Source organism: Setaria viridis, chromosome 9 (assembly GCF_005286985.2).
Source record: "Setaria viridis chromosome 9, Setaria_viridis_v4.0, whole genome shotgun sequence".
Classification (NCBI taxonomy): Eukaryota; Viridiplantae; Streptophyta; class Magnoliopsida; order Poales; family Poaceae; genus Setaria; species Setaria viridis.
Window position 1 is genome coordinate 4,170,684 of NC_048271.2, and position 23,184 is coordinate 4,193,867.

Consider the following 23,184-nt stretch of genomic DNA (forward strand, 5'->3'; position numbering starts at 1 on the left):
AAATTCCACTAAAATTTTAACTAAATTTTGAAAATTTTAACACTCTTACCCTCCTAATCATGTAAAATTTAAGTTTTTGGTTCCGCCACTACTGCATGTTCACCATATCATACGCAAATGAAGTTTGGCAGCACTCCACTCCAGAAAAAACAGTTTCAATCCACCAACTCTATCATTTTGCAGCTCCACTCCACCAACTTCAGAAAAACATGGAGTTGATTAGGGGTGGGCACTTTTAAACCGAAACCAAAAGAACACCAAATCGAACCAAAATGTCGGTTTTTTCATTTTTTCGGTTCGGTGTCAGTTTTGATTTTTGCCCGAATCGATCCTCGATGTCGGTGGTTTGGTTCCGCTCCGCGCGCGCCGAACCGAACCACCGAATCACCGATGTGTTACTCGCAACCGTTCAATCCTTACTCTCCGGTGGCCCACAGGGACTTTGGCCCATCTTAGCCCAAAGCCACACCGCCCCTGTCCTCTGACCATCGATCCTCCTTTCGCCATTCCTCCGTCCGACTCTTCTTTCCTCATCCTGCTCCCGCATCAGCGTCGCCTGCCCCATCCACCACAGCTTCGTGGGATCCTATCCTTACTATTGCGGCCTTGTGGGCTTGCGGCGCGGGCGAGCAGTCACCGACCAAGCGCGTGGCGGCGAGGGCACAGGCGAGTGGGCACTGCAGCGCTGCACACGCATGGAGCAGCGGCGGTGCGAGTGACCAACCGCCAGCCACGGCGCACGTCCCAAGCAGCGGCGGCGTGGGAACGGCCGCGGTCATGCGTTGTGCAGCAGCGGCATGGCCCGATCTCCGTCTCCCAACTAGGCTTGGACAGGGACAACGACGACAGAGATGAGGTATGGATTTCGGTTTGACTTCAGTGAAAACCGAACACCACACTGAAAACACCAAAACCGAATTCCTCGTTTTTTTTCAATATGGAACGATCGGTTTCCATTTAAAGTTGTCAGTTTAAACCGAATGCCCACCTCTAAAGTTGATGTATGTATTTGGCTGATTGCAGTTCTCCAGCTCCAAAAATATAAAGAATTATTGTGAATAGTATATTTTATCCTTTATAAACGGATCCAGTGGCAGTCTCCTCTCTTTTCTCCTTCCTCCTCTCTTTTCAGTTTTGGACGAGAAATCATGCTGAGCTCCACGCCATGGGCAGCGCGTCGTCCCCGCCGCCGTCTTCCTCTCTCTCTGCTGGCTGGGAGACCACCAGCACATGGCGGCGCAGCCCGGCCGGCGGCAGTGGCGCAGCGCTGCCCCGCGGGGGACAAACGGCGCGGCCCCTCGCGCAGCAGGAGGCGCATGCGGCGCGGCCCCGCCGGCGGCAGCGGCGCAGCGCGGTCCCGCGGGGGGGAACAGCGCGGTAGGAGGCTCATCGGAGGCGGAGGCGTGACGAATGACAGACAGAGACGGCACACGGCACCGACGAGTTCACGCGCCGGCACCTGCCGTGGCCATGGCCGGGGGACACCGCTCCGTTTCATTTGAGAGTTTGAGATCTGACAAATCGAAGATAAAAGACACTAAAAACAAATTGAAGTTCTTCCTGAAATAACATCCCATGAATGAGTTATGGTTGCTCGATTGCTTGGTTGCTGCACGATTGATTGCTTGCTGCCTGCAGGAGCAACAATGAACAGACAGACCTGCCGCTTGCCTACAAATTGCAGATCGACGACACGCAGGAGACTCACCCTGGCAGGTGAGCGGCGCAGGGGTAGGGAGGCCACCGGCCGTGGCGGACAGCGCAGCCTGGGCGGGCACTGGAGACGCGGCTTGCGGGTGACGGCGGTGTGGAGGCTAGCCCCGACGTGGCCATGGTGAGCGCCTGAGCGGCGCACGGGGCATTGAGGCCACCGGCGGGCGGCGGCAGTGCGGAACGGCGAGCGAAGGCAGCGCGACCTATCGAGCGACGGCGGCGCGGCCTCGATGGGCCCACGAGTGGTGGCGCCAGAGGCCGGTCCCGGCGACGGGAGGGAGAGGAGGGATCGTTTTGTTTCGCGAGTTGCGTATTAGGGTCCCCAACCCCACGAGGATGTGTGAGGTAATTAGGGAAAAACATGGATCTAATTCTAAACTTCATGTTTTTTTTGGAGTTGGAGTTTATGAAGCGGGACTTGTTTAACAGGAAGTTTCATAGAGTTGGTGAAGTGGAGCAATTTTTTCTAAAGTAAAGTGCTGCAAAACACCCACAGCTCTCTAAAAATCTGACACATGAATTTCCGATCGATCGAACATATTTTAGTCAATTTAGCACACAATTCTCTCTCCACTCACAAAAATGAACATTGTTACCGATTCTTGCGTGTGCTCAAGCAAATTGCCATGAAGGAGCAATGTCTACCAACAAAACCATAACTGAGAAGTGCAAATTTTGCCGAGGAAGGAAGCTGAGGCTATGGACTTCCTTATTTGGATGTTTTCAATGGTTACACGTGGCAACTCAGTATCCAAGATGTCACGCGAGGTTAATGATGTGTTCGTCCTTGGACCTCCGACGACACATGGTCCATAGCTGGTTGACGAAGAGCCAAAGGTCCGGCTAGATTCTAAAACACTCGCCTACGTGTCACGCGGGAATTCCAGGGTGGCCGGTGGCCCCATGCATCCCGCAGCCTCACAAACCGACGACCTCTGCAGATGAGGCAAACACCAACCACCCGCCAAGATCAACAACACAACAGAACGCAACAGAAACAGAAAGAGGGCAGCGAGCAGGGGAATGAGGATGGATCCTCCTCTCCCCTCTGCTATTTTTCGCCCCTCGTGAGATGGCGGCGGGGTGGATGAAATGCCCTGACGTGCGCGTGCCCGGGTAGCGGGCGCGCAGGGCCTGGCCTCCGCTGCTTGCCCTGACGTGCGCGTGCCCGGGAGCGGGAGGGGCGGAGCCGCGACGCCGTTGCGGCTTCCTCCTCCTCATCCCGCCCCCACCCCGTAGGGGCGCCGCGGACGTGAGCGAGTCCGTCCGTCATGTCGTCTAATTCTTCGACCAGCCCGCCGGCGGCTCCGTCGCCGGCGAAGAGCAGGCCTTCTCCTTCGACCGCTCCGCCGCCGTCAGCGGACTCCTCGTCTCAGCCGACGGCTTCATCCTCTCTGGCGCCATCCGGGCACAGCGACGCCTCGCCGCCACCGCCACCGGCGCCGGCGAGGTCCCATGGCGCTCCGTTCTCACCGGCCAAGACCCACCCTCCACCAGAGCATTCGTCTAGAGGCTCCGGTGGCGGTGGCAGTTCGCCACCGGCTTCCGTGCACCATGGCGGCCCCACCATGGTGGAAATCGTTTTCGCCGCTGCCGGCGCGGTGGCGCTCCTCGTCATCCTCATCGCGGCCTGCGTCTGCTGCTCGAGGAGGACCGCGCCGAGGAGGAGGAAGAGGCCTCACAATCCCATGCATTACTACGCAGATTCGTCATCAGTGTACAAAGGTAAAGCACCACTGCCATCGCCGTCGTCTACTCCTGGTTCTTGCTTGCTGTTGATTCTTGATGCGTGCTCGCCCTGGAGACATTAGACTCGCTTGACGTCAATTAACGTCCACCCAATGCCGTTGCAGCCGCAGGCAACAGCACGTACTACCCGAGCGGGCCGCAGCCGCAATGGCAGAGCGACACCGGCGCGGCGGCGACGATGAGCACCTTCGGCGCGCCGGGGGGTGGCTGGCACGCGCCGGCGCCGCCAGCCGACATGACCTCCGGCTTGTACTCCAGCCCGCCGCTGCCACCGCCTTCGCCGCACGAGGCGCTGGGCCTCGGCAAGGGCACCTTCACCTACGAGCAGCTCGCGGCGGCCACGGGCAACTTCTCGCCGGCGAACCTGCTCGGGCAGGGCGGGTTCGGGTACGTGCACAAGGGCGTGCTCCCCGGCGGCAGGGCGGTGGCCGTGAAGCAACTCAAGTCCGGGAGCGGGCAGGGGGAGCGCGAGTTCCAGGCCGAGGTGGACATCATCAGCCGGGTGCACCATCGCCACCTCGTGTCCCTCGTCGGCTACTGCATCGCCGGCGCGCGGCGCGTGCTCGTCTACGAGTTCGTGCCCAACAAGACCCTCGAGTTCCACCTCCACGGTCAGTGACGGTACCAGTTCAGCGCGCGCACGACGTTTTGGCCTCGTTGCGATAAGCCAGATGCCGTGGTCTGACTTTTCTGGGGTTGCAGGGAAAGGGCAGCCGGTGATGGAGTGGCCGACGAGGCTTCGCATCGCGCTGGGGTCGGCGAAAGGCCTCGCCTACCTGCACGAAGACTGTGAGCATCCCTTATCCAGTTTCTGTCCTCTGCATTGTCGTCAACACAGCTTGGTTGGTGATGCGGTATTTCATTTGTGATGTAACCGTGAAGGTCATCCTCGGATCATTCACCGCGACATCAAGTCCGCCAACATCCTTCTCGACAACAACTTCGAAGCAAAGGTAGAAAGATCAAAGATGACACCAATGATAGCTCTGGTCATTTTGACTCCACTGTTTCTGCGGCATCTGATTGCAGCGGCTCGTGCTTTGTGTTCCAGGTCGCGGACTTCGGGCTGGCCAAGCTGACCTCCGACAACAACACGCACGTCTCGACCCGCGTCATGGGCACGTTCGGGTACCTGGCGCCGGAGTACGCGTCGAGCGGGAAGCTGACGGAGAAGTCGGACGTGTTCTCCTACGGCGTGATGCTGCTGGAGCTCCTGACGGGGCGGCGGCCCGTCGACACCGGCGGCACCGCCACCTCGTTCCTCGAGGACAGCCTCGTCGACTGGGCAAGTCGTCCTTCACCCTGGCACACGGTTTACTAGCGCAGCGCATGCGTTCGCGCGATCTGACCGGGGCTACCTGCCTACCTCTGTTGCGTGTCTCCGCAGGCGAGGCCGGCCCTGTCGCGCGCGCTGGCCGACGGCGACTACGACGGCGTCGCGGACCCGAGGCTGCACGGCAACTACGGCCCCGTCGAGATGGCGCGGCTGGTCGCCAGCGCCGCGGCCGCCGTGCGCCACTCGGCCAAGAAGCGCCCCAAGATGAGCCAGGTACTCGCCACTTCTTTCACCAGTACGTGCTAAGGGTAGCTCAGGTGATGGCAATGGGAATGTTGTGTCTTGGCTGCAGATCGTGAGGGCGTTGGAGGGGGACATGTCGCTGGAGGACCTGAACGAGGGGGTGCGGCCGGGGCAGAGCATGACGTTTGGCCCCGCGGCGCCGGTGGCGGCCGCAGCCTCGTACAATGCCAACAGGGCGCCCGGGCAGTACACGTCAGACATGGAGCGGATCAGGCAGGCGCCCATGGCGATCCCGGAGTACAGCGGCACCGTCACCGGGTTCGGCCGCCCCTCGCCGATCGAGAGCGAGGGGTCCTTCTCCGACGACGATTTGAGTCCGGTGAAGGGTCAGTCGCGCCGGTAGCAGGCAGCTGTCGACCTGTCGTGTACGCCAGTGATGCCAGGCCGTTGCAACTTGCAATTCATGCTCGCCGCGCCAGTTGTTGATTGCGCGATCGTCCTGCCCCTTCGCAAGTTGCAATTCATGCTCGCTCGTCTGCCTCTTTGCCACCAGTCGCCTGTAACGCGGCCTGCAAGGCTGCAAGCCGATGTGCATATCGACAGACATTAATCACACGGAGAATGTGTAGATGAACAGAGATACCCATACGCTTGTGCAAGAATGCTCACCGCAGAAAGGTTGGAGGGATAGTGGTACAGAAAGTAAAAACAGAGGCTGGTATCGGGCCACACTTGCGTGCTCTCCAGAGTCCAGAAGTTTAATCCTGTAGCTGTAGTCCATATAAACCACGGCAGCAAAAGCATAATACTATCCAAGTGCAAGCAAAAGACACAGGTATGGTATTATAACTGCAACTGAGTTTACACACGTTAATTCCACGGGTATATGGTACAGCGCCCAAAAAATCGAAAAAGGCATTCTTCGGTTTCCTCATGCTGCCCCAGGTAAATTTATTTATTCCATAACATCAGCCGTTGTGTTTTCTTCTCCAAGGAGTAGGTGTACACAAAAACTGTAAAACTACAGCACTGCCAAACTGGCTGTGAGCCTGTGACAACTCCCGAAAGGAACAAAGACTTGTGCTGAACCTTGCCAAGTAAGAACTTAGCAAGTAGCATCAGAAGCATATAATTTACACCTTCGGCAGCACGGTAGTGTCGTATGGGGTGGATGGCTTGACCTACAAAAAGAATAGACCCAAATGTAAGTGCTTCCAAATTTTCCTTTGGGTATGGATTTTATTATTATGGCAAGAATGGGAAATTATGACATACTCCTCCGTTTCAAATTGTATGTCGTTTTAGCTTTTCTAGGTTCATAGATGTTTGTATGCATCCTATGAACCTAGAAAAGCCAAAACGACCTATAATTTGGAACGGAGGGAGTATATAGCAAAGGGGCATACAGCCAGATATCGTGCTAGCAAACTTGAGGTACTGTGGTTAAAGCCCTCGACAGGCTTCCCTTCCATCCGGGATCCATGCAACTGTTTCCTCACTTGAGAAGCTAGTGACTGAAACATCAAATTCCAGGAAGAACGTAATCAAAATCAGGTGCCAAGAACACAACGTACAGACGTGTCAACAGGGAAATAAAGTAATGTGGCACTTGCCAGATGGGAGCCCAACACAACTGGAACTTCGAACAAAATGAAAATATGGGAGCAAGACACAGAAGATCAAGCACATACCTTCCCTAGCTCCACTCCCCACTGATCAAACGAGTTAATTCCCCATATGAAACCCTGAACTGCAATCCGGTGCTCGTAGATGGATAAAAGCTGAAGAATATATACATTGTTACTTTCCCATATCAAGCCAAGAATCCTATTGAGGATTGAATGGTTGCAATTTAAATGATGTACGCAAACAGACCTGTCCAATCTCATATGCGGATAGTGTAGGCAGCAGCAAACTTAGCGATGGCCGATTGCCCTTAAAAGTCTGTTAACAAAAAGATGTCAGGATGGCTCAATAAGAAAAGATAAATATATACTCTTAAGCATAATGCTGATGCATCGATTTAAGTAATAGGTGAACAGTAATCACCTTATGAGGGATAAGATGTTCCGGAACTTTTTCACTTTGCAATTGTTCAGGAGTCTGAAAAAAGCAGTCAGTTTCAGTAAGCAAAGCAAGAAAATTTATCAAACACGTACATGTCCAAAGTATAGGCATTCAGTATGTACCTTTCCATAAGCAAGTGCATCAGGCTGGGCAAAGAAATTGGACATCAATTCATCATGATTACTCACAGTTTCCCCTATAACAGACGTATAGTTGTAAATGCTTTAATTTTTAATAGGCATTTTAAGAATTACAATGTCAACAAGAGCATCGGAAGTCAGATGTACCAGGGAAATACCTTTCAAGTAAACAGGCTGCTGACTTTTTACAACACCAATAAAATCGCAAGGGATGACCCTTCCCTGCATGGTCCAATACAATCACAATCAATAAAGATACATATTCACAATAGGTGGACAGACTTATCCTCGAGTTTCTTTCACAATTTCTATAAACCTGAACAAAACCGGCTGTCTTCAACATTACTCTGAGAAATTATCACTTATCAACCCAGTAATACAGATTGAAAAAATGCGCTGGCTATAAACTTAGAAATAATTGGAATCCTAGTGCAGACACATGTAAAATGCAAACATGCAAAGGTAAAATATCAATACAGACAGGATGATAACATACTAAATCAAGCATATGGCAAATCATGAAAGGAAGGGTACAGTTAAATGTTATCAAGATCTAACTGCGAGTTGATTTCAGCAACCAGAGATTATGAAGTAAAGTTCCCTATGGCATACTCTCATACATGATATAGTACCGTGCCAGGCACATCATAATGTACATCAAGTGGCACAACTTTACAAATTGCTACAAGTTGGTAACAATGCCACATGTATGGAAGTAATATTATTACCTGATGGATTAATTGATAGAAGCTGTGTTGGCCATTAGTTCCAGGTTCACCAAAATCGATTTCACCAGTCTCTAAGGGAAGTTGAACACCATCAATGGAGACACCTTTTCCGTTACTCTCCATACTAAGCTTTATAACATAATAATCATATGTCAGCATGCCACGACCCAAAAAAAAAAGCCAAAAGAGAATGTTCAGATAGTACTAAAACAAAACATAGTAAAGTACCTGTTGAATATGTGGTGCCAATTTCTCAAGTGCCTGGGAATATGGTAATATTGCCTAGCACACATTCAATAGACAAAAAAAAAGAGACTACTCAGAACATGTACCAATAACTAATTCATAACTGGAAATAATTCAGCCATGGAAAAGTTGCTTACTCTAGCTGGGTAACCAAGAAATGAAACATTCCACACACTCAGCAAACCAAGGAGTACCTGCCCAGAAATTATAGAACATGTGACATTGACTTTGCTGATTATCTGAAAAAATTAACCACTGTATGAAAGCCACTTACAGGTATATTTTTCTCAAATGAAGATGTGTAGAAGTGGTTGTCAATGCTGGAAGCACCCTCCAAAAATCTTCAAAAGGTAATAAAGAAATGTCAAGAGAGTACTGGTGTTCTTCGATCTTACTCTGAAAATAATCTTCTCTGGTTTCCAACATTATCATTAATACTTCAATACAAGATATGGTTATTAGACTTATGAGGAATTTGACGATTTAATCCAGGCCCTGTTTGGAGGCTCTAAATTTAACATGCAAAACACCAATGGCAATCGAAAAAAAAAGATGTGGTCTACTTGAGGTTCAAATTTTAGGATCAATGGTTGCACCTTTCAGATTGTTTGACTCGAAGGTTTACTTGTTATCATAAACACAAAATCCAACACCATGATTTCAGATCCTACAATAATTCCGACACCATGAGACACCACTACGCTTAAGTCAACACATTTCGGCATTTTGCCACACAGAATGAGATCGGCTATTCATCTACCATCACGAATGGTACAGAAAGAGCAAGTTCCTTTTGAAAGAACATTTCTCAACTATTCTCGTATTTGTTTGTCACTCTACTCATGCTATTTAAGTTGCAAACTTCAGTTAATTGTGATAGACATTGACCATAGATGCTGTAACCTCAGTGTTTCTTCACATTATGACTTGTGTTCAGTTAATAACGATATCCCTCTTCTTTGCCTTTATTACTCGTATTCTTATCTCAAAAGCATAAAACGGATACCAATTTAAATTGACTGGCATCATGCTAGCATTTAACAAGTACATCAAGGTTGTCAGCATATGACACATATGTCCAAGATGTAGCACCGGCATTGGTATTTCCTAGCATATCTTCCCTTTAAAGCCAATAAAGTCTTCCCAGAAAAGTGTTATATTTGTTTATGCTACTGTTTAGTGCCACAATCTGGCATATACTTCAGCATAACATAGGGTGTGTGTCTTAATAAGCACAAAAAGACCAAACGAAGAAATGTTCATTTGGCAGGCTGAAGAAACAGCCCTGGATCTACATTTGAACTTTAACAAAAGCAGGAGTAATTTGTCCAAGCTACAAAAGCTCATTCGGCAGTCATGAACTTGAGCCCATGGTGTTCAAAACTTTAAATGCATACTGTTTTATACTGTAAAAAAAACATGCTATTTATCAGGGATGTAATAGCTAAATATAACTATATAAGTTTAGAAAGCATACCTCTGGACAATTGGAAAGCCATACTGAAGAGATAACGGAAGAACACCAACAGCACTGCAAACTGCATAATTTGAACTATAGTTATGACACAAAACACTAGCTATGCTGGTAATCTTCATATACAAAACAATATCTCACCACTATAGCGTCCACCAACCCAGTCCCAGAAGGCAAAAGCATTGTTTGGGTCAATTCCGAACTCCTTCACAAGCTTCATAAATAGAAATGGTATAGTTGGAAATTGATCACATCAGAATCAAAATCTTCTGAAATATTCTAATACTCCCTCCATTTCAAAATATAGGTCGTTTTGGCTTTTCTACATACATAGATTTTGCTATGTATCTAGACATAACCCTATATTTAGGTGCATAACAAAATCTATGTATCTAGAAAAAGTAAAACGACCTACATTTTGGAACGGAGGGAGTATATTAGACAGATATGGTACATATGAAGTATTCCATACATCCAACTCAAATCTAAATATCACGGACTTCAGAAAGAAGATTCAATAAAATTTGGGTGGTAAAAAGGTCCAGAAGTACCTTAAGATTAGTACTGACAGCAATCATATGTTTTGAAACAGCCTGTGGCCTGAAACGTCAAATTTATAACTCAATCACAATAAGTTAAGATAATGGGTGAAAAAGGATCTTTAAGGTACTAAAACTAACCCAAGGGAAGAGATGATCCACTCCTTAAGGGTTCGAGCATTTAACATTGTTTCAGCTGTTGTGAAGGTCTTCGATACAACCACAACTGCACAGTTATTAAACAAGAAGTATAAAAAATCTTCAGCAGATATTCATCAGTCACATACAAAGAATCCATGATGAAGTGAGGCATACCAAGAGTAGTTTCAGGATCTAAATCTTTAATGCTTCGTGCAACGTCAACTGGATCAACATTTGCTAGGCTGATACAAAATGGGGCATGAATTACTAGATGAATTGCATAAAGATTGCATACATGCTAGTATGATAAAGACATAGACAGTACATCATAAACACATCAAAACAACATCATGTGTAGAGGCTGGGATACTTTGTTTTATTCCATTATCTAAAAGGTTCCATGTATATTAGAATTTTCAGCATGAGTGGAAAGAGCTCTTAAGGAGGTGTTTATGACATCTGAAAGTAAAACTCTGTTATCGTTTATTACCATAAACACAAATCCTTATGTGAAGACTATTAAATCTTTGCAAGCATAGGTGTCAATGTCAACACATCAGGTAGCCATGGACAAGACAATCACTCAACTTTCATCAAACTAATGCTCAATACTAGAGATGTCATAGATAATCACATAGATCCATGGTCCAAATACACACTTAAAACATGATAATGGCCATGCTTCAAATACACACTTACAATCTCAGCTGCCGGCCTTTCGCACATTCTGCTGCTTCTGGATCTGCAAATCAGCAATATTTTCTGGGAATGTAAGTTTAAAAATGCATGGAAGTTTCTAGGTAATCTAGGACTCAAGAGCTCAATAGTTTACCAGTCTGGAGTGCAGTATGCACAAATAGAGGCCCGAGAAAGCTACCACCTATTCCAACCAACACAACATTTGTCAATGCTTTTCCAGTTGCTCCAACCTGCAGTACAAGCAGTTCCAGTGATCAACCTTGAAGTTTCTGCCACATTTAATTTCCAAGAAATGTCTGAAAATTACCCACGATCCACTTCTGAAAGTCTCTGAAAACTGCTTGATTTTATCTTTAACGCTCCAAACCTCAGGGACCACATTCACCCCATCGCTGTTTATGACTGCATCTCTAGGAGCCCTAAGAGCTACATGAAGCACGGACCTGTTCTCTGTGCTATTTATCTGACAGAACCAATTGACTCTTGTTAGAAATGTATGAGAGTAATCTAACTGGAAAACTAAAAAAAATAAGAACATTATTCAATATTATGCATCAGAGAAAATGCAAGAAACACAAAGTAATTACATCCAAGCTAAAGAAATAAAAAGTACCCAATATTCCATGGCTAGCACACTGAACTGTATGCTGAATAAACACTTGTGATCGAACAGCTTAATAACAGTCTCAGATCATCACGCATACCTTTTCGCCTTTAAACATCTTCTCAATCTTCTCCTTGAGCTTCGCAGCCTAGAACAAACCAAACAGATCCCAAATTATACCTCACAAAATTGCAATCCCTGTCTCTTTGATGATATAAAAAAAAGTGAAACAGGATTCACCTCTGCTAATTTAAGCAGCTTCTCAATGGTTTCGCTGGTCGCCTGCTGCCTCGAGTAATCCAGAAAAATCCCTTCGTACTCACTGCAACCACACACCATTCAGCTCAGCTAAGCAAACGGAATCCAAACACGCACGCAGGAGAAGAAAAATATCACGAGCACAGGCGGTGAGGTCGTACGCCGTCATTGCCTTGCAGCGGTCGGCGTCGGCCATCAGGTCCCGCAGGTGCGTCTTCTGGATCGCGCCGACGTGCGCCTGCTCCACCGACAAGTGAAAGCAGAAACCAAAAGTGAGCATGTTGCCTAATCGGAGCATAGAGCCCGCGCAATGCGAGCGAGACCACGAGTTCACGAACCTGAAGGGCCTTCCACTGCTCCGTGTCGCAGATTAGCGCCGGCGACGCCATGGCTTCCGCTCCAAGTCTACAGCAGCCGGAAAAGCAACCAATCAAATCAACAACCCCGGAACCAACCAAACGACCAACGAAATCGCTAATCGCGAACAACCCCTTCCCCGAAACCCGTACCTATCGAACCAGCGGATCGAGCTTTGCTCCCGACGGGCTGCGGATCGAGGCGACCCGGCGGATACCAAAACGAGAAGAAAACCGAGGGGGTCGAGGTGGGGATTTGGGGGCGGATTGACACCTACCGGGAAAGGAAGGGGCGATCGCTGATCGAGGAAGCGGATCTGCTCTTGGCCTCCTGCGAGTTCCTCCGGATTTTGTATAGCGCCTAGCCGCCTGGCTGCTTCGTTTGCCTTTACCCGTGGGCGGCCGACGGGAACGACGGTGGACGGACACAGACGATGGTGGTGCTACACGTACGTTTCCCCGCCCTTTGAATTGGATATTCGGTTGATATGGTTGGAGTGGACGCCCACGGCCTGCCAAACTGCGGACCGCGGCGCGGCAAGGGCGGCCGAGATAGCCGCCGAGGTCGGGCCGCCCTCGATACGCGCTCGGTGCTTTTTTTGGCAGCTGGGCTTGTCCTGCAAAATTGCAGTAAGTCCATCCTTTTTCCTTTCTTGTTTGTATAAAATTTTAAAAATTTATATATAAAAAAATATATATGCAGCACATGGCATGTTTAAGAAAGAAAATCGATAGGAGTACATTAAATAAGTGGTTGACAGTTAGATCAATCCGAGGACAGAATGATAATGACAACATCATAACCTAGTATGAATAAAATAGAGATTTATTTGGTACAATGAAAAGATATCACTTCAAGAAAGCAATACTAGTATTTTCATCTTCCCTGAGAAGGTTCAGGTGCTCCCGCAATATCTTTTACTCTAATTATGTTATCTAATTGTGTTATTTAATGTTCAAACAAGATAACAAATGTATTTATAACAATATGCTCGCATGCATATTCAATTGGAGAAAGTTGTATTGGCTAACTCCAATGACAGACTACATTAAAAGTTGCAACGTACGCTATATAAATCGAGTTAAGGCCTATTCATGCTTTTTTCTATCCCGTGGTTCTAAAAGCGTCGCATAATTTATATTGGAGCAATTTCAATAGAGATAGAGCTCAACTTGTTCGCAATAAACTTTTTCTAGCAAAATACTATAATAAAAAAGCTTGCGATAATAACATATTTAATCTAAAATAGGACGAAGAATCAAGATTATAGCAGGCCATATGCATGGATAGGATGTGTGCCCAACAGACAAGCCAAACTGATTGGATTGTTGATTACGAAGGCAGCTTAGTTAAAAGGAAATCCAGCGGTTGAGCGCTACAGCGAGGCCAGCCAAAACCGTCCGGTCATTCGGTCGCCACGCGCTCGCACACCAAAAAGCGCACAGAAAGGGCCGAGGGGCCCACCGCCAAGGCCCGCCCCCCGGGCCTCGCCTCTCCTGGCCGCCCCCACCGTGCCGGAGCCTCCTCCTCCCTCCCTTCTCCAACCCATCCTCCTCACCTACCAGGCTACCATCCCCACACGCCCGAGCCAAAACCTCCACGCGCGCGCGAGGACCAAGGGTGGTCCGCCCTGATCTGCGAGATGTGGCGCAGCTGCGTGTCGCGGGGCCTCCGCAAGGCCCAGGCCGCCGCCTCGGCCTCCAGGCTCTTCTCCACGAGCTCGGTATCCCCTCGCCTCCACCATACCACCCCGCGTCAATTCGTCGCGTCCAGTGCCCCCACCGCTTCTGTTCCGGATGTTTCCGAGTGTTTTGTTGTTGCTTCGTGATCTTGACAGCGATGGCTTTGTTGTGGTTTAAGTGCGACCTTTTTCAAAAAAATGTATTCAAATTGCGGGATTAAATCTGGTGATAGCACCGCTGGGTTGACAGTCGCAGATTATATTATGTGTTATCGGCCAGCTCCATAGTGGATTTTGCCATGAGCTTGCGATGGTCGTTATAAGATGGTTCAGTCGTTACTCGTTTGCAATGTGCATGTGTTTTGGAGTCTGCAGTGCTTGATTTGATTGACTGAGGTTCACGCCTGCTATTGCAGTCCTACACGGTGGTGGATCACACCTACGATGCTGTTGTGGTGGGAGCTGGAGGTGCGGGGCTCAGGGCAGCCATTGGCCTCTCGGAGCATGGGTTCAACACTGCCTGCATTACCAAGCTCTTCCCCACGCGGTCACATACTGTGGCAGCTCAGGTACGGGAAATTTGGAACTTCTGCTTTGTGTTGCCACTCAGATCTGCTTATTGCACTTGATATGTCATATTACCTGCAAATCTGAAGGGTTTTAGTTAGAAGAAGGGATGCCCAGAGTTTGTACAGTCCAATTAGATCTAGTAAAATGCCGCACATGGCCTTATCGCTATGATAGTTTTGGTGTATGACTGTGTAAGTTACGGTATTAGGAGGGAATTTTGTGAAGCTGTATTTACAGGCCACTGCTAATAAGTTAAATGACAGACATCAGTGGAGAAATAAACTGAGTGGAATGTTTTTTTTTCTGTGAAAAGTTAATTGTATGTGCAAAATGCGATAGATCATAATTCAGTGTGATGGAATATATTTTGCAAGAATGAATGGGCAATATAAGATGTCTATTAGTAGTGCTATACTGCTATGACTATCTGATTTCACTACAAGCCTCGGTGTGAAATCCTACGTGTGCTTATTATGCCCAACTAAGGCACATTAACCTATAAACTGTGTTGGTGCTACTTAAAAGGAGATGGTTTGACATTTTGACGTCACAGCTTCCCTCATGACAGAATAACGCAGGGTTTAGAATTGGTGTTCATTCAGAAAGGACCCCCTGAATGCCTTGTGGTTTTGAATTTCTTTAGAGTTTTATTGTAATTCGGTATATTTTGTATGGCATCTAAAATATGAACCGAGTCTAAATCTGGAAGTGCACAAGTGTGACCGCTGTAGATCGCCATTTAGTTTGAAAATATATTCAGTTTGGGAGGGCCAGGTTTTTGTTCATTCAGCATTGTACAAGGCATCTGAGTCATGAATACTGCTCATGATGCTTGTTATTTTTCATGATTTTATTTTAAAATCGTGCTGTTTTGCCTTGCTGTCATGTTCTATACCTAGTTTGCCCCTTTGGTTTGCTTTGCAAACGATCAAAATGAAAACTCACTGTGCATGCAAAGAAAATGTAGTAGCCCTGTAAGAAATGCATAAATCTAACAGCCTTCTCTAAATCTAGGCCTTCGATCTACACTTACTGGCAATACTTTTTTTGGGGTTTGTGTATTGTTGGATAATGCTTTATGAGTTTTAGTTGTGTTCCACTAACACATGTGATGGCAGGGAGGTATAAATGCTGCTCTTGGCAACATGACCGAAGATGACTGGAGATGGCATATGTATGACACAGTCAAAGGAAGTGACTGGTTGGGTAAGTTACTATAGAAAGACAATTTTTTAAAGGCACCCATGAGTCATGATGATGTTTCAAGAACTTGGATGTTGGATCTTTAGGCTACTTTTATAAGATTATGTCACATCAAAAATATTGTATCCACTTCGGTATTTTCTTTTCTTTGACCCCTTTGTTATGTTTCATATTCATCTAGGCGACCAAGATTCTATTCAGTATATGTGCAGAGAGGCACCAAAAGCTGTTATAGAACTTGAGAACTACGGCTTACCATTTTCCAGAACTGAAGATGGAAAAATTTATCAACGCGCTTTTGGTGGCCAAAGCTTAGATTTTGGAAAAGGTTACTGTGTTCTATTTTTATCTCGAGACTTGAAGTATGCATTTGTTGCATCTTTCTTACTCTTCTCCCATTTTTTTCGTGTGCCTATATGTAATCTTCAGGTGGGCAGGCCTATCGGTGTGCATGTGCAGCTGATAGAACAGGGCATGCTATGCTACACACACTTTATGGTCAAGCAATGAAGCACAACACTCAGTTTTTTGTTGAATATTTTGCACTGGACCTTCTCATGGACAATGAAGGTATATAATTCTTTTCTCTTTTTAGTTGCTATGTTTTTTTTGTGTGTTCTGGCGCCATGGAAGACCCAAGATCTGTGGCTAAACAGAAAGTAGGGTTTTGAAATGTTCATTTTCCTTACTACTGTATTTGCATTTTGTTCATGTGGTTGCAGCCTAATGTTGGCTTTGTCTAGGAAACCTGGTCTTGATGTTTTTTTTGTCTTCATGTACTGCCATTGGTGCCACAGAAGTTCTGCTTTCTGTTGTATTCGCCATTTAATTATTTATTATGGTGGGGATTAGGGTGAAAGGGAGTGAGATCGCTGGCCGGGGGCCTCTGCCCATGGCCGAGCAAGAAGAATTTTTTTCCCTTCTTAATTCCTTCTTTATATAGAGCCCAAAGTACATGCTAACAGATTGATAAGGCTAACTCACATGTGCATGCTACTAACTAATGCAACTAACTACTTCCTGGATGCGTGCTTCTGTTGACCTCCTGCTACTGCATGCTTTGGACTCCTTGAACCGTATGGCTGGCCAGCCAGTCACACTGACATTATTCCTTCCTTTTGTTTAATTTATTTGTGGTTGTTCAATTCTTCGACAACTTACATTGTTAATTCATTATTTTTCCAGCTGAGTTAACTGCTAATGTGGTTTCTTTAGTTGCTTGTGCTTATCACAACATATAACTTTGTATTGTTTTAAAGATCCTTTTTTTACTCGTTGCAGTTAGGATTGTCATCTACTTTTTTGTATAGATTTGGTCAAATTTTAAACTGTTTGACTCCTCGAGAAGCGAGAGTTGCATTCTTTTTGGGACGGAGGGAGTAATTGATTTTCTTTTTTTTGTGGTTTGCTGCTGCTCATATCAGTAGTGATGGATATTGCTTCCTTCACTGCATGGTTACTCTGTTGATTAATGCAGACTCATTTTCCAGGCACCTGCCAAGGGGTAATTGCACTAAACATGGAGGATGGTACCCTTCATCGTTTCCGTGCTTCAAATACAATTCTTGCCACCGGAGTAAGAATCTCTCTGTAGTAAGTACTGATTGTTTGTTTTTTATTCACTGAATATTATAGCCTTGTCTTTGTTTTCACGTAAACAGGGTTATGGTAGAGCCTACTTCTCAGCAACTTCAGCTCACACATGTACTGGTGATGGCAACGCTATGGTTGCACGTGCCGGATTACCCCTTCAGGTTAGTCTTCGGGACTAAACCTGATTGTTTTGGTTACTTTAGTGTATGTTCTGATTATACATGTTCAATTTGTACTGCAGGATCTTGAGTTTGTGCAGTTCCATCCTACAGGCATTTATGGCGCTGGATGCCTGATAACAGAAGGTTTTACTATTGTGCAACTTAGTTTTTTTTTTGGAGATATAAATCACATGCCTGCAAATTCTTGTTTGTGCATGACTTATATCTTCTGTGGCTCCATTGGATTTTGACATTCCTATGGCATCATTTTTTTTTCTTCAGGTTCTCGAGGTGAAGGTGGCATTCTTAGGAACAGTGAAGGTGAGAGGTTTATGGAACGATATGCTCCAACTGCTAAAGATCTTGCATCTCGTGATGTTGTTTCGAGATCAATGACGATGGAAATTAGGGAGGGACGTGGTGTGGGTAAGTCTGTATTCTCATTTCATGCTTGAGGCAGCAACCTGATTTTTTGGTTCTCGTACCTACTTAATTTTCTGATCATTTTGTCTCAGGACCACTGAAGGACCATATCTACCTACACCTCAACCATCTTCCTCCAGAAGTTCTCAAGGAAAGACTTCCTGGTATATCTGAAACTGCTGCGATTTTTGCTGGTGTTGATGTTACCAAAGAGCCCATTCCTGTTTTGCCTACTGTGCACTATAACATGGGTGGTATCCCAACAAATTATCATGGGGAGGTATGCTTTGAATAGACAGTAATAACATTATTATGGACATATGACTTGAACAAACGCTCGTTTATGTTCTGATGGTTGTCTCGCTGTTTTGCATATTAGGTGGTGCATATAAAGGGTGATAACCCTGATACTGTTGTTCCTGGTCTGATGGCTGCTGGGGAAGCTGCTTGTGCATCCGTCCATGGTGCTAACCGGCTTGGTGCAAATTCACTTCTTGATATAGTTGTATTTGGGAGAGCTTGTGCAAACAGGGTTGCTGAGATATCCAAACCAGGCAAGTTCATGCAAAATTGCTGAATAGTGTTTTTGTTATTTGCTTTACTCTTTGTACCTTATTGAATTTCTTGGTTGCATTGCATTGTAGGAGAGAAGCAGAAGCCTCTTGAAAAAGGTGTCGGAGAGAAGACTATTGCTTGGTTGGATAAGCTGAGGAATGCAAATGGATCGTTGCCTACTTCAAAGATTCGTCTCAACATGCAACGTGTTATGCAAAACAATGCTGCGGTTTTCCGTACACAGGAAACTCTCAAGGAAGGTATGAATGCGCTCCTGATTTTGTCTATGCTAACCATCTGAATAGCTAGGTAGCAAGCATGTCAGATTTCATGCAAAAAATGTGAAGTATGTATGCATAACTTATGACTGATTCATCTTATTAGGCTGCGGACTGATCAGCAAAGCATGGGAGAGTTTCCATGATGTCAAGATCAGTGACAGAAGTCTAATATGGTAGGCTCTTCACCAGTAAACAGTGTGTCCATCTTCAGCCTGTAAGTTTTTCACTTACCTGCCATTTCTCTTTGATTTCCACAGGAACTCAGACTTGATAGAGACCATAGAGTTAGAAAACCTGCTGATAAATGCATGCATAACCATGCATTCAGCAGAGGCTCGCAAAGAGAGCAGAGGAGCTCATGCTCGTGAAGATTTTACGGTTCGTTGCTTTTTTCATTTCTTTGTGCTCTCATCCTTGCACATCATATGATCATTTCTGGTAATGTTTCCTTGTTCCTTGGTGCAGACAAGAGATGATGAGAACTGGATGAAGCACTCACTAGGGTTAGTGTCTTCTCTTTGTTGTCCCTTCCATTCTTGTTTTGAGATATCATTGGTGGCTGATTTATTTGAGAAATAAATGTGAATTTTGACAAAATTATACTCTTTCAGGTATTGGGAGAACGAGAAGGTTAGACTAGCATACAGGCCAGTTCACATGAATACCCTGGATGACGAAGTTCAATCTTTCCCACCAAAAGCACGAGTTTACTGATCTATTCTACATGGCTGCTAATGATATCGCTCGTCTCAGAAAGATATACCTCACAACAGATTGATTTTTGTCCTTCAGATTTCCGAATCTCAAATAAACTAGGTACCCTCTAATCTCTCCGATCAAAAGAACTGTATGTAATTGCCAACTCTGGAGAGATTCTCCCTGATGCTTGTTACCTTTATGGGAGAAATAAAGAAAACGTGTAGGTGCACCTATGATGGCGTACTATGGTACAATGAAACAGTTCGAATGAACAAAAGGTGCACAAACAACTACGGAGTCAGATAACTTTTTTAATATGCTGAATCAGATAGCTATAGAAGCTCATGATCAGAAACGCTTCATGTTGTTGGTAATGCTTTTGATCAAAGTGGGCAGGTCTGTCTCATGCAAGTACAGCTGCAACCGTGATTTATAGGGCTTGTCAATCTCCTTTAACTTGTCGCTGAGGTTTTAACATGTTGAAGGCTTGAAGCAAACAAGTCCATAGAAGTTTCACAAGATTCCTCCAAAATTCCTATGAAACAAGCCATCCCGTTGGAATTTTATACTAGGTTTCAAATCCTCCTAAATTCCTCATCTTCCGAAGAGGGCTTAATCTAGATTGCTTATAATGCTCTGTGCAAGTCCAATTCAACATTGGAAATAGGATTCAAGATAGCCATTCGAATAAAGCAAAAAACCCATGATCAGAAACGTTTCATGGCTTGGAGCAAGGAGCCAAGGTCTGTCTCGTGCAAGAACAGGCGCAGGACGAGCGCCTTTTTCGATCTCAGGTTGATCTTGACAAGCCCTTGCCCTCCTTCATCCGTCTGCAGCATCACGGTGCCGGTCCGCTCCCCGAACCCCAAGAACCGGACCAAGCAGTCGCGGCCAGCCCTGCTGATGACTTGCCCATCGATCACCACCTTCCTGGTCCACCTGGCCTCCGAGCCCGCCGCCGCCGCCGCCGCCGAATGCGTCCACATGGATATGACTTCGGCCTCCGCGAGCAGGCTCAGCCTTCCGTCCGCCGAGGCAGCCAGATGAACTGCCGGATCGAATGGCCTGCCGGACAAACACATCTCGGAGCGGTAGTGCTGCGGCAGCTCGATCACCGTGGCCGTTGCCGTGCTGACGTCGAGAGCGACGACGTGCCATTCACCGTACAACCAGTGGACGATGGTGTCCCCGAGGACGAGGGGGTAAGAGCCGTGCTTGGGGGCGTAGCGAGGGAAGCGCGGCGGGAGGCGGGCTTCGACGACGGCTCCCCACTCGCCGGCTTCGGAGGAGAAGATCTGCGTCCGTAGGCTCAGGTCGCGGCGAGCAGCCGGAAGGAGCGGCCGGCGTCGCCGACGGCGAGCTACGCGTGCGGGAACTTGGCGCAGACGTGCCCCGGGGAAGGGAGCCGGGACGTGTGGCCGGTGAGGGCGTTGCAGGCGCGCATCTCGAAGTCGAAGTTGTCCTGCCAGCGGCGGCGGAGGATGACCACGCTGCCGCGCCACGCCACGGGCTCGAACGTCTCCAGGAGGACGGCGTCGAAGCGGGAGCTCTTCCGGGGCAGCTGGCCGACGCGGGTGGCGGGGTCGCGGAACACGAAGGAGACGCCGAGCAGGAGGGCGTCGTCGTTGGCCGCAGCGCGCAGGGCGAGGCGGCGGCGGAAGGCCGGGTCGAGCAGGGCGCTGCGGATGGGCTTGGAGGTGGCCGCGCAGCGCAGATGGTTGTGGTGTCCGAGCGCTCGAGGATATCGAGGAGGAGATCTAAGGGGATGGACGGAGGCGGCCGGCCGACCGACGGCCGCCGTCCCGTCGCAAGTGCGAGCTCGTCGCCGCTTGGTGGACGACATGGCTGGTTCTTTAGGGCTCGCGCGTCGCGCCCGCATGCTCGCAATGTATTGGGTATCTAATGATGAAGTCCAAGCTTGTTAAGATAGAGTAACAACCAATGAACGACCAGATCATCAAACAAATAAAGATCCAGGATCAGAAAGATCTCATGGCTCGAAGTAAAGACGGCAAGTCTGTCTCGTGCATGCACAGCTGTAGGTCCCCGGCGTTAAGTGTCTACAGGACACTCGAGTGTTTTAGAGCAGGCTCGCACTCGATTTTTATGGCCATCCGATGAAAATCAAACGGTTGTCCTGCGTCTTCTACCTCCAGCTAGCAGAAGCCAACACCATGTTTCTTCTTCAAGTTTTGTTTGCCCAACGTGCCACTGCCCCGCTTCCGCCCCAGCGTGCCACTGCCCAGCCGCGGCACGGTAGGGTGCGCTCCGGCGAGACCCTACCGTGCCCGCGGCAGCCGCCTCCCTGCCCGCCCCCCGTCGCTGCCGCAGCCGTCGCCCCCGCCCATGCCCCACCCACCGGATGTCCTCCACAGCCCGGCCGGCGGCGCCATCGCCGCCGTACCTCGCCGGCCGCCGCCCGCAGCCTTCGCCGGTCCGGCCTGCCGCCGCGACCCTTCCTCAAAGACCGTCGAACTTCGGTGAACTCGACCCCAACCCAACCCCAACCCCGAGACCCTAACCCCAAATCCAGAGTCCTAACCTCGTCGGAGATCTGCCGGAATCGAAGAAGAAGCACTTTGGCACAGGGAGCAGCCGGATAGGGGAGTGAAAAAAGCGAGTGCTCAGGCTCAGAGAAACACTCGAGCGAGCGTTAGCTTTTCCCTAACTTTAACTCCCTTGAACCCATCTGATCCAATGACGAGCGCGTCTTTTGTTCTCAGGTTGATCCGGACGAGCCCGATTTGATCTATAAGCAGGATCGCCGTGCTGCTCAGCTCCCCGAACCCCAAGAACTGGGCCGAGAAGCCGCCGGACAGATCCTCCCTGCCGATGGCCTCCCTCTGGATCACCACCTGCCTGGTCCACCTCGCCGCCGATGTCGCCGAGCTACTCGACGACCCTCCCTCCTCCGCCGCCGCGGCTGACAGCGTCCACATGGATATCACGCATGCCTCCGCGACGAGCAGGCTCAGCTCTGCGTCGGCCGACGATGCCAGCCGGAGCGCGCGGTGGTCGTAGTACAAGGACCTCACCCTGCCGGTGCATCTCGGCGGCAGCTCCATCATCGTCGTCGCCTGGGCTTTGCCGATGTCTAGGCGGATGATGCACTTGTAGTCGCTATGCAGCCAATGGACGGAGGAGGAGGCGCCGACTCCGAGGACGACAGCGTGAGAGCCACAGTCGGGGGCGGAGCGCGGGAAGCGCGGCGGGAGGCTGGTGGTCAGTTCGATCGGAGGACAAGATCTGCGTTCGCAGTCTCACGTCGGCTTCGAGCAGCTTGAAGGAGCGGTCGTCGACAGCGAGCAAGGCGGGTGGGTAGTCACAGGAGACGCGTGCCTGAGGGAGCCAGGATGAGGCCGCCTCGTGAGGCCACCGGCTCGGCCGACGTGAGGAACCCGGCGTCGAACCGGAGGTTCCGGGGGGGGGGGGGGGGGGGGGGGGGGGGGGGGGGGGGGGGGGGGGGGGGGGGGGGGCGCCTGGCCGACGGAGCCGGGCGGGTTGCCGTACTTGGATCGTACTAGAACACTAGTAGGAGGGCGTCGTTAGTTGGCCTCGACTCGGCGGCTCAAGACGGCCGGGCTGTCGAGGATGGCGCGGCGACGGCCTTGGAGGTGGCGGTGCAGCGGACGATGGTGGCCACGTCCAGGTGCGTGAAGATCTCGAGGAGGAGATCCATGGGGATGGGCGGCGGCGGCTCGACCGTCGTCGTGCCATCGAATGCGCGAACATGTCGGTGCTTGGCCAGCGACGACATGGCCGTCCCGTACGTTCGGGCTACGTG

At 48.7% G+C, this 23,184-nt stretch overlaps 3 protein-coding genes across 4 annotated transcripts; 2 read left to right on the forward strand and 1 right to left on the reverse strand.

Annotated features, from left to right (window-relative positions):
- The first annotated feature begins 2,661 nt into the window (after nucleotides 1-2,661).
- On the forward strand, nucleotides 2,662-5,533 carry LOC117836242 (proline-rich receptor-like protein kinase PERK15). The gene is made up of 7 exons (XM_034715632.2): nucleotides 2,662-3,438; nucleotides 3,567-4,073; nucleotides 4,165-4,251; nucleotides 4,345-4,415; nucleotides 4,514-4,747; nucleotides 4,850-5,011; nucleotides 5,091-5,533. The coding sequence occupies exons 1-7, from the start codon at nucleotides 2,985-2,987 to the stop codon at nucleotides 5,382-5,384; spliced, it is 1,809 nt and encodes a 602-aa protein (XP_034571523.2). The 5' UTR covers nucleotides 2,662-2,984; the 3' UTR covers nucleotides 5,385-5,533.
- Nucleotides 5,534-5,798: 265 nt separating this feature from the next.
- LOC117836241 (glucose-6-phosphate isomerase, cytosolic) lies at nucleotides 5,799-12,725 on the reverse strand. Of its 2 annotated transcripts, none has more exons than XM_034715631.2 (24): nucleotides 12,387-12,725; nucleotides 12,216-12,282; nucleotides 12,039-12,115; nucleotides 11,860-11,941; nucleotides 11,720-11,767; nucleotides 11,323-11,478; nucleotides 11,149-11,245; nucleotides 11,016-11,058; nucleotides 10,491-10,558; nucleotides 10,317-10,401; nucleotides 10,188-10,236; nucleotides 9,778-9,850; nucleotides 9,640-9,700; nucleotides 8,437-8,503; nucleotides 8,300-8,356; nucleotides 8,145-8,198; nucleotides 7,917-8,045; nucleotides 7,347-7,410; nucleotides 7,171-7,244; nucleotides 7,031-7,084; nucleotides 6,857-6,925; nucleotides 6,673-6,762; nucleotides 6,388-6,495; nucleotides 5,799-6,162 (listed from the first exon to the last, which is right to left on the reverse strand). In XM_034715631.2, the coding sequence occupies exons 2-24, from the start codon at nucleotides 12,264-12,266 to the stop codon at nucleotides 6,115-6,117; spliced, it is 1,704 nt and encodes a 567-aa protein (XP_034571522.1). In that variant the 5' UTR covers nucleotides 12,267-12,282; nucleotides 12,387-12,725; the 3' UTR covers nucleotides 5,799-6,114. The 2 variants fall into 2 exon arrangements, with proteins under 2 accessions (XP_034571522.1, XP_034571521.1); XM_034715630.2 differs by having other exon boundaries at nucleotides 12,512-12,724.
- A 996-nt stretch (nucleotides 12,726-13,721) lies between these two features.
- Nucleotides 13,722-19,690, forward strand: LOC117836240 (succinate dehydrogenase [ubiquinone] flavoprotein subunit, mitochondrial). Its single transcript, XM_034715628.2, has 16 exons — nucleotides 13,722-13,957; nucleotides 14,332-14,484; nucleotides 15,604-15,691; nucleotides 15,870-16,016; nucleotides 16,118-16,258; nucleotides 17,179-17,264; nucleotides 17,350-17,442; nucleotides 17,523-17,586; nucleotides 17,725-17,868; nucleotides 17,958-18,145; nucleotides 18,245-18,419; nucleotides 18,510-18,680; nucleotides 18,805-18,874; nucleotides 18,959-19,079; nucleotides 19,167-19,204; nucleotides 19,313-19,690. The coding sequence occupies exons 1-16, from the start codon at nucleotides 13,877-13,879 to the stop codon at nucleotides 19,413-19,415; spliced, it is 1,863 nt and encodes a 620-aa protein (XP_034571519.1). The 5' UTR covers nucleotides 13,722-13,876; the 3' UTR covers nucleotides 19,416-19,690.
- Nucleotides 19,691-23,184: the final 3,494 nt, after the last annotated feature.

Bases quoted from the DNA above. Each gene is read 5' to 3' on its own strand.
- LOC117836242 (XM_034715632.2), top strand. From the start codon at position 2,985: ATGTCGTCTAATTCTTCGACCAGCCCGCCGGCGGCTCCGTCGCCGGCG. The intron at 4,252-4,344 runs GTGAGCATCCCT...GTAACCGTGAAG, and splicing joins CGCCTACCTGCACGAAGACT to GTCATCCTCGGATCATTCAC. The intron at 5,012-5,090 runs GTACTCGCCACT...TCTTGGCTGCAG, and splicing joins AGCGCCCCAAGATGAGCCAG to ATCGTGAGGGCGTTGGAGGG.
- LOC117836241 (XM_034715631.2), bottom strand. From the start codon at position 12,266: ATGGCGTCGCCGGCGCTAATCTGCGACACGGAGCAGTGGAAGGCCCTT. The intron at 11,246-11,322 runs GTAATTTTCAGA...CTTGTACTGCAG, and splicing joins CTTTCAGAAGTGGATCGTGG to GTTGGAGCAACTGGAAAAGC. The intron at 10,402-10,490 runs GTATGCCTCACT...ATAACTGTGCAG, and splicing joins AGATCCTGAAACTACTCTTG to TTGTGGTTGTATCGAAGACC.
- LOC117836240 (XM_034715628.2), top strand. From the start codon at position 13,877: ATGTGGCGCAGCTGCGTGTCGCGGGGCCTCCGCAAGGCCCAGGCCGCC. The intron at 18,681-18,804 runs GTATGAATGCGC...TCATCTTATTAG, and splicing joins ACAGGAAACTCTCAAGGAAG to GCTGCGGACTGATCAGCAAA. The intron at 18,875-18,958 runs GTAGGCTCTTCA...TGATTTCCACAG, and splicing joins AGTGACAGAAGTCTAATATG to GAACTCAGACTTGATAGAGA.